Genomic DNA, 13,426 nt, shown 5'->3' with positions numbered 1-13,426 from the left:
AGCAAGAGTACTGCTGAATCAGAGTATCGCAGTATGTCTTATGCCTCATCTGAGATTGTCTGGTTGGAAAGGTTGCTTGCTGAGTTTCGTATCCAGGTGTCATTGCCTATTCCTCTTTTCTGTGACAACACTGCAGCTGAACACATTGCCTTACATCCTGTCTTCCATGAGCGTACCAAGCATCTCAATGTAGATTGCCATTTTGTTCGTGACAAGCAACATGAGAGGTTGCTGCAAACTGCTCATGTCAAGAGTTCTGATCAGCTTGCTGACATTATGACCAAGCCCCTAGGAGCTGCTGAACATCGAGCTTTCTGCTTCAAGCTTGGCCTCCACATTTCTGAGTGTAGTCTAGCTTGAGGGGGGGTTATGGGAATATAGAGTTAGTTATTCTAACAACTACTAAAGTTGTTACAAGTTAGTTAGGGAGTTTGTTAGATTCCTAACAACTTGGTCTATATATACTATGATGTAATAGCATATTCATACAACACAATTCAATAAATTCATTTTACTTTCTTACACTAAATTCTCTACTTCTTCTCTCTAGATTCTTACTCATTCTCTTCATCATTGCGTTCATCAATCATCAATCATTAATCATGATGATTGATTAGAGATTTCATACTACCCTACCATATAAATAAATTTGAACCACACAAATACACTACCCCACCATACAATTAAATTTGGACCACACAAACACTTACCAAAAAAGGAAATAGGGAATTTATTGTGAATAGACGGAAATGGAAATAAGGAGGTTTATCTTGAATAGGAGGGAGTATATTTTTTGGGTGTAGAGCATTCGGTTTAATCCGGATTCGAACCAGGTAGGACCACTATAGCGGTAAAGCTCTCCCTCATGAGTTTTAACATTGATGCATTCTCAGGGCTTGAACACAAGAGCTCTACTTTAGCTAGAACAACTCATTACTGGTTGATCTAAGTGCTTATGGGTATTATTAACAATATATAAGTAGAGGTGGACACAACACAAGTGTGGCCCAACCAGCGCCTTTAGGATAAATTTTGGCCAGCTCGGCCTCTAGAACAACCCGACTTGTCTCACCACTGGCTACTGCCGGGCCTTGACTTTAATTTTGAGAGCCGACCCGCTTGACCCGTGAAAAAAATAGCCCAGCCCGCCCCATCACGAATCGCTCTCAATTCTACCATTCCCCAAGCCTGGCCCGCCTGGCTCAGCCCTCATGAGCCCATCATGGTGCGGGCACGGGCCACACCACCACCAGCCTAATCTGACCCACATTCCACCTCTATGTATGAGTGTTTATGTGTATAAAAGGTCTATCTCACTCTGTAAAACGATCTTACACAATAATTAGTTAATCGTTTTCTTTAATCTTACTCATTATTTCAACTAACTTTTTTGCTATAAAAGAAACTCCCCTCAAAACCATCCTAGTGCCGACATATAGAAAGTGAGAGTGCAAAAAGATATGATCATTTAGCAAAAAAAGATTTGAGAGAATGTTTGATTATTAATTCAAATTCAATCTTTGTTTGCAATTATAAACCGTGTTCCAATTCACGTTCATATCAACTTTATTGTTGACTTAGTTGATATTGATTGCTTACTCCCACCACTCAAACACACTTCCCCACCCACACAATAAATTGCGCCACATTCCACCCAAACTACCAAAACAAAGAACAACTTCATCATCTTATTACACTTAGTTTTTCTTTAGTAGAATAGGATGGCATTGCCAAGAACTCTTCTTCAAATGCTAGTATTAATTCTTGGATTTTCCTATGTAATTATCGGCTTGAATGCGATCCCGACAACACGTAAGTTTTCATGTTTATTAACTCAACAATACAGTAGGTAGACTATACCACCAGTTATATGAAGTTAATTGTAGCTTATCATGTTTGCATGGTTTATGTTGTAGGAACTAAAAATCTTATGCATGGTAATCTTGCAAGTATGAAATCTTCAATCAAGTCCCTTCCGGTACGTTTACATGACACTTACATCATCCTTGTCTAATCTTCTAACATATATAAGAGTGGATCATCTGTTCCATACTTCCATTTAGTGTTATAGTTTCGAGATCCATATATACCTAATACTCCATATTAGTTATAATACAAGGTTTCCTCCAAGAGTAACACAAGATGAGACAGAAAAAGTGGTTGACAACATGTCTAACATTTTTGTGTAAATAAATTTTAAATTTAATATCTAATGCGGAGTATGTATTTATAAAATATATTAATCCAGGATAATGGCGAGAAAATTATTCAAGGAAGGATGGGTGTGGAGCTTGAAGACTACCCGGGATCAGGAGCTAACGATCGCCACACTCCGAGAGCGGCTCAATTATTTGGTAGAGGTTGTGTGGATTGTTGACACAATCTCTCTAGGAAAATTGGTTAAATTAAAATGGGATTGTCATATTAATATAATCTCTACTAATAAGTTGATTAACGATTACTCTATGTATTAGAAATTTGTACCCATATTATGTAATTAACTCTAGTATTATGTAACATACGGAGGGAGTATGTATGATCTAATTAGTCCTACGTTTTGTTCTTAATGGTTCCGGTCCGTATACAACAAAATGGCCAATCTCAACTTGAAAAATTGGGGCTCTTAACCTATCAAATTTGATGTTCAGGTACTCTAACCATGATATACCTTGATATATGTCTTATGTTGATTCGGTTTTTTTAACGTGTATCCTAAGAATACACATTAATAACCTAAAGTAGAAATATTTACAAGACATTCTCTTGAGATTTTTGAGTATAAACTCGTTTTTAGCCTAATCAATTGGAATTTCTAGAAATATTTTCACATTTAGGTCAACCATGCATGCCCTTACGACACACGTTAGAAAAACCGTCGTTATTAAACATTTAATTAAGCCTTACATTATATACATTAATACATATATATCATATAGTTGAAATACTAATTTCATGATGTTAATTAGTATCCAAATACATGGTCAGTGGTGGAGCCAGGGAGGGGCTAGCAGGGGCGGTCGCCCCCGCTGGCGTTTGAAAATTTTGAAATTTTTAGTTAAAATTTCCGAATTTTTTTTAGACCCCCTTATAATATAATCATTTCGCCCCCGCTGAAAATTTTCGCCCCCACTGACTTAAATTCCTGACTCCGCTACTGTACATGGTTATAAAAGCAATCAAAGGCATGTTAGAGGCTATGTTACTCCGATTCTTCTATTTTCCACGTACCCGTGTGACATTCAACACTCGGTATTCGGATATGAATATGACACTTCGACACCTTATTTTAAACCAAAATATGCATATTTTTCATAACAGCCGAGTCCGACCCGTTTTGGATACTTGTAAAAGAATCGGAACAATATATTGTACAAGATGTGCGAGGTGAGCCATAGGACAAGGCTTACGAATATTTAAGGGTCTAAAAGCAGTTAAGACTCTGTTCTTTCTGACTTAATTTCAATTTATTTAAATTCAGCTCGGCTCTATTAAATTAAGTTCAGTTAAATTTAGCTTAATTCAGTTCAATTCAACTTTTCTTTTTACAAATTAAATCTTATTTTAATTCTATTCAGTTTAATTGAGCTCATCTACTTTCAATTTCATTCACATCAATTTTTTTACAATTGGTCTCCCTTGTGACGGGTTACCATTTGTGGCGGATATTTTGTGAGTTAAAATGGTAACAAAATGGGTTAGTGGAAAAATGGGACCACATGAATAGTATTACAGAGAGAGAAAAAGTGAGTATTTTGTGAGGTAAAATGGTATCCGTCACTCAAGAGTGACGGATATGTGCCGTTACAAACAAGAATTTGTGATTTTTTTAACCGGAAAAAACGAGACTCAATTGGAAAAGAAGTGTAAAAGGATATCTCCCAAATAGTTGATAGTTTAAGACTCAAGTGGAATAGAAGTGTAGTAGTGGATATATAGTGTTACATGCAACATGCCACTATGTCGCCACTATATATTTTTCTGTCATCTCTTAAAGCTTTATATCATGCATTTCGTCTTACACATGCGTTGAAGAAACATTATAATGTTAGTGTGAATTTAAAGCCTTTGTTAGTGGATCTCAATGGTTCTTCTTTTTGCCAGCAAGTTAAGTAGGGAGGAAAATGACATCAACATCTAATAGTGCACGCACCACGCATGTTTCTCTTGCTCGAGTCGGGATTTAAAGTTAGGAAACTAAAATTTAGATACGTAGTTTAAACACGACTTTCTTCATGTTGTACGAACAAATTTCTAACGAATTTTAAGTTTTACAAGTATAATGTACTCCGTATTTTGATAATTAAACAAACCTTCTTTTTTTATTTTTATTTTTAAGACGGCATTTAGATCTGGCAAACAGGTCAATTAGATCAGGTCAATTCCAGTCGATCAATTTAAGGTTTACAAGGTTCGGGTCATTTTGGATTCGAGTCAACTATTGTGAAATTATTCAAGGATAATAATCAGTGAACAACAATAAACATACGGCTCGGGTTATATTGGTTTAGGTCAAGCTCCGGTCTTTAATTCGGGTGGTGAAACAGATTATTCAGAACGGGTTAATTTTGTCAGGTCTAATAGCAATACTCCGATTCGACTCCGTATATATTTGCTAGGAAATGAATATTTTTTTATTTAAAATACAGTATTTGCTTGGAAATCATGAGTACATTTTCCTGATTTTTGAAATGTGTATAATCAGTTGACCATTGACCTAGAAAAGCAAGGTCTATGACTTTTTTCACGGCGGGTCAAAAGCAATCCGGTTAACCCAAGTCAGCCTAACTCGGTTGTTCCCATATTTGAGCCCATGATCTAAAAAAGCCTATAGTTTGCCATATAACGGCCCAAAGTAATCTTAGGCCATTTTGGGCCAAATGTTTGTCCCAATATTCAGTTCAGTTCCCATCTTTTAAGAAGGTACTTTTTATTGTAACCCAAACCCAAATTGACCCTAAATTCTTGCAAATCCGAACACCCGAATTCGAATTGACCCGAACTGAACCCAACCCTAAGATCTACAAATACTTTAGTTTAGATTAGCAACCAAGTTAATGTAACTTTTAGTCCACGTGCTTGCGGGTAGATCGCCTATTTTGATGGGACGGGTATGGTCAACCCAATTAGTAGATTATACAACCAGTTGTATACGGTTGTATGGTGCAGAATCTGAGCTGTGTACTAAAGTTTTCGAGTTTTATTAAAAAGAATCTGAGCTATGCTTTAAAGTTTTTGAACTCACACTAAAACATTAAAAAAATAAACTCTTACAAAACTCAATAAAATTGTACATAAGCTCGGATTAACATATAGGTTGTACAATGCTTATTATACAACTGGTTGTATTGTAATATTTGTGTGGTCAACCAGAGTAGGCTTATTATAATGATCACGTGTAATAAATTTAGGCTCGTTGAACAATTTTCTCAAGTGTAGGACCGTTCAGATCCCGCCCAAACCCGCTAATGATCACCCCTACGTGAAATGATCGGAACCGAAAACGAGCCAAGCACCCTCCCAGGTCGATAACCCCCAGCTGCGTCGCCCCCATCGGGCAGGCGGCCATAGATTCCAATTGCTTAGTATTCCACCAATTAGTAACTCATGATTTCAGATTCCGAAAAGTCGTTCCGAATTCAATTCGAAACCTATCCCAACTCGATACATACTTGTCCTAAAATAAGCTTGGCCAGATAATGACTCAATTCAATGCCTTGATCCGGAAAAAATACGTTAACTCGATATAACCCGAATACGACCTAATCAAACCCAACCCATCCCAAGCCCATACCACCTACACGATTTTACATCCCCCATAATGAAGGATCCAACCCAAAGAAGCTGAACATTAGAGTAACGATTTGTGACAAGTAACAAGGGACAAATAGCAAGGACAAAGCCATAAATAACACAGACGTGTTCAAATGTGAACCATCCTAAAGTGAAGAAAAGTGACAAGTTTAGTCCTGAACCAAACTTGAACCCATCACCCAAAATCTCCCAAACAAATCACAACCCTTCATTTTCACAATCCAACGGTATTAAACCCTTCAAATATCTGTAACCATATCCCAACTCCATACTTGCATTAACAAATAAATGAACAAATAAAATTACTTGTAACAACCACCACACTTCACACTTGTTCACAGTTCAAATAATTTGGAAGGTCTGAAACTCAAGTGTTGTGGTAATGGCTTCATCAATGGCGTTCAAGTCCTTTACTGGTCTCCGTCATTCCACTCCAATGGCGCCTGAAACTACTGCTCTTGTTAAACCCACCTCCATTAAGATCAATACCAAGATTAGAGCTGGTCTTACTAGCCCCAAGGTTTAATTTTTCTTTTCTTTTCTTTTCTTTTCTTTTTTAATGATAATTTTATTAGAGAATATATTATCATATTAGGAAAGATATTATTATGGGTATCATAATAATATCCTATAGAATATTATTTAGGAATATGCTTGGAGTATCCTCCAAGACGGCCTCCTATATATTGTAACCGATCTCATTAATAATAATCAAGTCATTCAGTTATATCTTCCTTCTACTATCTTACATGGTATCAGCTTAAAATCGATCCTCTCTAAAAATCTTCCGCTTGCTTACAACTGCGTACCCAAACCGCTAGCCGGAGATGGCGATCCTATTACCATCTCCGGCTGGTCATCATTAAGTACCACCTATTCTTTCCTAATATGATAATATATTCTCTAATAAATTTGTCTATTTATGCATGCATGTTATTATATATGTTATGTCACATTGTTGATTTTTATGGGTTTTTGTTGGTGTATAATATGGTAGAAGTTAGTTTGTTTTAGGTAAATGATAATCCCCAAAATTTTAATTGGGGTATTATCCCATATCGGTAGAAAAACGGTTAAGAGCCGCGTTTATAATTAATAATTAAGTGGGTTACTTGTTCTTTCACCAACACCAATTGATTTTAGGATGAAACCCACTTGTTATAGGCCGGTCTCGGACTCTCGGTCCATTAGGTCCGAGGTTAAGATAGAAATGTCTTAGCCTAGTGGTTAATACCGACTTCTTGTAAGTCGGTTTTAGGAGACTAATCAGGGTGGATTTTGTTATTTGAGGGATTTTAATGGATTATTTATTGCAATTTGTAACCATAAGGTAAGGCCAGTAAGTAGTCATGAGAGACCGTCTCCCACTAAATTAGTGGGAGGCATAATAGGGAAAAAAAAAATCCAGTGGGTCCCTTTCCCATCAGAGTTCTCTCAATAACACTATTGAGATACCGTCTCTCCGGAATTACTCGTGATATACAATTCTTGACAATAAACTAGGAATGGAGATCCTAATAGTCTCTATATATAATAGGTGGAAGGTCGTAATCTTCGGGTTGCCGTGATTGGAGGTGGGCCAGCAGGAGGTTGTGCAGCCGAAACACTAGCAAAGGGAGGCATAGAAACGTTTCTAATCGAGCGAAAGATGGACAACTGCAAACCATGTGGGGGAGCCATCCCACTGTGCATGGTAGGAGAGTTTGACATACCCTTAGACATCATCGACCGAAGGGTAACAAAAATGAAGATGATATCGCCATCAAATGTGGCGGTTGATATTGGAAGAACCCTCAAACCACATGAGTACATTGGCATGGTTAGAAGGGAAGTACTTGACTCTTATTTACGTGAGAGAGCTGCTACTTCTGGTGCTACGGTTATTAATGGACTTTTCCTTAAGATGGACCTTCCTAAGTCACCTAATGCTCCTTATAAGCTTTATTATACTTCTTATGATACTAAGACTGGTGGTGTTGGTGTTAAGGAAACGCTTGAGGTTGATGCCATTATCGGCGCTGATGGTGCTAATTCCAGGGTCGCTAAGAATATTGGTGCTGGTGATTATGAGTATGCCATCGCCTTCCAGGTTTGTATACTCCCTCTGTCTCTGTCATTTGTTGTCTTTTTTCATATTGGGGTGTCTCAGTGAATAAGAATGAATTTGATGAACAATTTGTTCCATTTGTCACAGATTAATCACGCTCAATTTGTTCCATTTGTCATTTAGTAATTGGTCCATTCCTCTCTCCTTGGTCTTTGTGCCAAAACCAAAGAACAACAATTAACCGGGACAGAGAGAGTATTTAACAAATTATCTCAGGATTATTGTTCAATTAACTATTTTTTGTTTGCTTCATGTCGAACATAACCAACCTATATTAATATGTGAATCTTCAAAAGATGTAACTATTGTGGTTTTGTCTCGGCTAAGGAAGCCACAATGGCGGTTTCCATGCCAACGGGTTGGCATATGCTAGTCTATTCTAATTTTTTCGTGGTGAATGTCTTATAAACATAGTATGAAATCTTTCAGGAACGTATTAAGATACCCGACTCAAAGATGACATACTACGAAGACCTGGCAGAGATGTATGTTGGAGATGATGTGTCACCAGACTTCTACGGATGGGTGTTCCCCAAATGTGACCATGTAGCGGTAGGAACAGGAACCGTGACACACAAGCCTGACATCAAGAAATTCCAACTTGCCACACGCACTCGTGCCATGGACAAGATAGAGGGAGGAAAGATTATCCGGGTTGAGGCTCACCCTATTCCTGAACACCCAAGGCCAAGACGTGTGCTTGACCGAGTTGCATTGGTAGGTGATGCTGCAGGGTACGTGACCAAGTGCTCTGGCGAGGGGATTTACTTTGCGGCAAAGAGTGGAAGAATGTGCGCTGAAGCAATCGTGGAGGGGTCCGCAAATGGAAAGAGGATGGTGAATGAAGCCGACTTGAGGAAGTACTTAGAGAAGTGGGATAAGAAGTATTGGCCGACTTACAAGGTGTTGGATATCTTGCAGAAGGTTTTCTACCGGTCTAACCCAGCCAGGGAGGCCTTTGTCGAAATGTGTGCAGATGAATATGTGCAAAAGATGACTTTCGATAGCTATCTGTACAAGACTGTTGCTCCAGGAAACCCTTTGCAAGACTTGAAGTTAGCAGTGAGGACTGTCGGAAGCTTGGTTAGGGCATACGGGTTGAGAAGAGAGATGGAGAAGATCGAGGCTTGAGCTTTAAAGGCCGCTCATTTGATCTCGCCTTCCCTTTTACTATTGTCTGTAATTTGATTAGTAGTTAATCAACCCATGGACGGTTTCGAGATCAATCAATCAATGTAAGTAGAGAAAAATATTCTCCATAATACCTTCGTAGGGAATTAAATCAATCGTTCCCAATGCTTAAATTTGCTTAATAATCCGCTGAAACCCGAAAATAAGACATTTTCAGATGTCGAATCCAAAATTGTTCAAGACAACACATAGATAAACTTTAAAAAGAGCCCTAGGCAACTCTAAATAACAATAGGTCGGAAAGTTGGTTTTCCGACCCTTTTCCAAGCTATTCCGACCGATTTTGACGGTCGATAAATACCGACTTCCTAATTGTGATAAGACCATGCCCAAGCAAGGTCAATTGGTAGGTCATGACCTTGCTTGGTCATGCTAATGACATAATTAAACAAGTACAATTGGTGACCTTTGATGGTTAATTTGTGACCTTTTGCATCAAAAGGTCAATTTGTGACCATTGTTGAGCAAATTGACCACCTTGGTGACCTTCTAGGTGGATACTTTTTATTGGTTGAACAATAAAAAAATAATAAATAAAAGTATATAATATGATAGTGGGGTATGATTGGGAATGTTGTGAAGTGGAAAATGATCGGGTTGATGACCTAGGTCGCGACCTTCTGCTTGGGAGGGTGAAAATGGGTCAAGGTTAATAAGGTGGGATTAAGAGTAAAATCGGGTCGTGACCTAGTTAGCGTGACCACTGCTTGGGGATGGTCTAAGAGTATCAAGCAAAGTAAGAATATTGATCCTCCATGATACTTGTTTCTCCATCTAAATATTGATCTGCTTCACTAATCCTTGAAGTTTGAGAAATTAGGTCAGAATTCAAGTTGTTAATAAGCTTTCTCCTCTTATATTTAGCCTTGAAACAAGCTTGTCTTAATCTTTTGGTTCTAGTTTCAAGTTGTAAATCAGGAATTTCCTCCATCAATTTCTTTTCTTGCTCTAATATTTCTATTGCTTCCATTAGCTTTTCTCCATTTTCATCCCCTCCTTCCTTGCCCAATTCCTGCATGCATACATTCATACGAGTCAAGATTCTCTCCATTTCCTCTCAACGGTTCACATCATATTTTGATGTCATCCAACGACTCTAAATTATGCATGAAAATAAAAAGATTTTAATGGGTATAGACAAGAAACTAATATTATATGATTCTTAGAGATGAAATGGACCTCGATGTTTGGTTAGAACGTGTATTTATGTTTAAAAATGACGGAACTGAATGTTTTAGTTGAGATTTCAAAAACTCGTTTAATTATCTAAAACCAAACTCAAAAGCCAACTTCAACCAATCAAATATATTGTAAGTCATTAAAAACGAAGAAAATTAAAAAATTTTAAAGAATAAATATTTCGATAAACAGATAATATTCAAAATTTTCTCAAAATCATAATATCAAGTTTTTAGTGGCATTAAAAATGTAGAACAATGCATGTAACTGAAATTTAATAATATTAACAATCATAATTTAATTAAAACAATACCAATAAATAAACATGATTTCCCAAATAATAATTACCTGAACGTTTTTAATTAATGTTTGCAAACTCATCAGTTTCCGATGAGGCCATCTTTGAATGCCAAGTTCTCTACACCTTTTCTTGAGCAATGTTGATCCAACGTTAAGCTCTTTTGCTGCTTTTGTAATTGGCATATAAAAATACTGGCTAATTATCTCCTTCGACAATGCTTTAACGACGATATTATTATTGTTATTGATATTGTCGTCGTTATTGTTACTGTTATTGTTATCGTTGTTGTTATTAATTATTGTTCCATTTTGCTCGAAGGATAAATCACTCTTAATCTTCTTGCTATCCATAAAATCCTCTCTTTTGAGATCATCATAGCACAATAGTGATGGTAGTACTTTCTCTAATTGGTCCAAATCGCTTAATTCTTCGTAGCCAATTCCATATCCTTCATAAATGTTTTTATTATCTGCATGGATATTTTAAAAAAAAAAATCAGGCAAATTGCCAAATCAATGAAGAAGGATTTGAATTTTAAAATTGAATATAACTACATACACGATATTTTCGTAAAACTTTTGGTCCAATATTTCGTAACTTGGAACAATTCATTGGAACCATTTGGGGAGTTACATACTTACATGCCTACATAGTATCAATGGGTAGGACTTGCTATCCTAAATCTCAAAAAATTATTGATTTCTGCTACCAGAGAAATTCTAAAGATGCAGTCTTAGTAAAGATACTGTAAAACGAACTAAATTTCGTTTCTCAAGCTACGTCCGTAATATTTGGAACTAAAATGAACTAAAAAAAATGATGGCCTAGTTATTTTAAAATTCAATTTTTGATAAATTGAACAATTACATTGTGATACATAATCAAAAGAAAGTTAATTATATGTTACCTTGATAAACATATGGAATTGAGAAGTTTGGATCAAGATCAAGTGATGAAGACAATGGAGTTGAAGCATAAGTAGGGAAGCACTCCATCAAAGGAATTGGATCCACATTGTGTAAAGGAAGTTGCTCATTTTGCCATTCAAATGGAGTATTGTATCCACTACATACAATTAAAAAATGCATTAAATAATTAAATGTAACATTTCAAATAATATCAATGAACTAGATATTCTCAGGCAAAGAAGAAATCTACTAGCAATACAACAAAAACTTTGGTGAGACGGTCTTAAACAAATTCAGAATAATAAAATGGAAAAAAACTCATGACTGATACAACTATAACATAGTTATGTATAGTAATTTGTTACGAGTATATGACATGAGAATAGCGTATATTATACGATCCCAACACGTAAACTAAATCAATTCTACTAAAATATATAGTAATAAGAATAGAGAATAAAAAAAATACTTGAAATTGAAATTAAAAGATTGATAATGAGGTTGAATGGAGGGTTCTTCATCATCATTAGGCACTGACCAACAATGTAAATGTTTTTGATTCCACATAAATCGGAGAGGGGTAAAAATGTGAAAATTTGATGCGTAAAAGTATATGATTCTGAAAAGTCTGTCATTAAATTTAGGTGACGGGTGACGGCATATGATTTTATTTACCTTACATTAATTAATTCTTCATTATAGAACTTGATTGATTACTATTATGTATATATGTACTATATTGATCATTCATAGCCGTAGTCGTGTGTTTTAAAAAATATAAAAGATAAACAAATGATTGAGACTGAATAAATACTATAAACTAATGTAATCCAATTAGTTATTGAGAGGTTTCGAGTTCGACTACTAGCTGGGGCGATGATCATTTGGTCACTGTAGTCCCTGAAGGGGTAGCTTACATGGTCCATGTGGTGGCGCGAGAATGCATGGGCCCGGGTATACTCAACCCCCTCGTCAAAAAAAAAATATTAGCAGTTATGGTTTCTTTTATACACCGTGATCCGTGTATAGTAAAACAACAATTCTTATATAAAACCGATTTACATAAACATTATTATTATAAAACCAAATGATTATTTACCTAAAAACTGTTAGGTTCATATACCTATTATTAGACTCCTCTAATAGTGAACAAATTAATGGTTTATAATTTATTCTTTAAACCTAGTGCATGCATAACTAAATGAAAGATTTGTAAAAAAAAACAATGTTCCTTACATTGTAATTTGGTTCGAAATATTGGGCACAAGTAAGGTCACCTTCCTTCACTTGTTCTTGAGCTTATATGATGGATGATTTTCCAAGATTCCAAGTATAGAAATCCTCCTTTGGTTGCAGCCAAGACTTACCCTTAAACTAGTATACTAATTAACTAGATTAATATACAAGTATCCTTAAAATGATTCTAATATTGTTATTACTACTACACTAGTAATGAAGTTTTTGATATTAGAATTGATGAACAATAACTTTTGTATCTTCAAAACTTGTTGAAGAATTGTAGAGAGAATGATAAGCAAAAATACATGTAGATGTTGAATGAATGTATGTTTTTGTGCAACAACGAGAGTTGCTCCAAAGAGCAAGACTCACGGTTTTGAAGAGGCAAACCGTGCCATTGAGTGAGACAAGAGTGCATTGCCCATCATTTTTGTGTAACACAAAGCAAAGGGAATAAAACATGGTAGTATGGGTTGATATAAAAATAAGCAAACCAATGATGCAATTATAGTAAACAAATCAATTGTTTACCATAATTAAATTTCCATTCGATCCATGCCTCACAAAATGGACTACCATTTTATTTTGTCAATTTGTCATTTGTCACACAATATGTCACATGTAGTATTTTACATGTTATTAATTAATTGAATGCATATTTATCCCATAAATATCATTTTACGAATTAAT

The 13,426-nt window shown here is 36.0% G+C and overlaps 2 protein-coding genes across 2 annotated transcripts; one reads left to right on the top strand and one right to left on the bottom strand.

Annotated features, from left to right (window-relative positions):
• Positions 1-5,913: 5,913 nt before the first annotated feature.
• LOC141652709 (geranylgeranyl diphosphate reductase, chloroplastic-like) lies at positions 5,914-9,222 on the top strand. Its single transcript, XM_074460299.1, has 3 exons — positions 5,914-6,331; positions 7,349-7,900; positions 8,348-9,222. The coding sequence occupies exons 1-3, from the start codon at positions 6,194-6,196 to the stop codon at positions 9,047-9,049; spliced, it is 1,392 nt and encodes a 463-aa protein (XP_074316400.1). The 5' UTR covers positions 5,914-6,193; the 3' UTR covers positions 9,050-9,222.
• Positions 9,223-9,834: 612 nt separating this feature from the next.
• LOC141650976 (uncharacterized) lies at positions 9,835-13,164 on the bottom strand. The gene is made up of 4 exons (XM_074458708.1): positions 13,127-13,164; positions 11,497-11,654; positions 10,637-11,058; positions 9,835-10,121 (listed from the first exon to the last, which is right to left on the bottom strand). The coding sequence occupies exons 1-4, from the start codon at positions 13,162-13,164 to the stop codon at positions 9,837-9,839; spliced, it is 903 nt and encodes a 300-aa protein (XP_074314809.1). The 3' UTR covers positions 9,835-9,836.
• Positions 13,165-13,426: the final 262 nt, after the last annotated feature.

The sequence above is a fragment of the Silene latifolia genome, chromosome 4 (genome assembly GCF_048544455.1).
Source record: "Silene latifolia isolate original U9 population chromosome 4, ASM4854445v1, whole genome shotgun sequence".
Classification (NCBI taxonomy): Eukaryota; Viridiplantae; Streptophyta; class Magnoliopsida; order Caryophyllales; family Caryophyllaceae; genus Silene; species Silene latifolia.
Note: the sequence above shows the minus strand (reverse complement) of the source record. Positions and strands in the feature narration are given on the sequence as shown.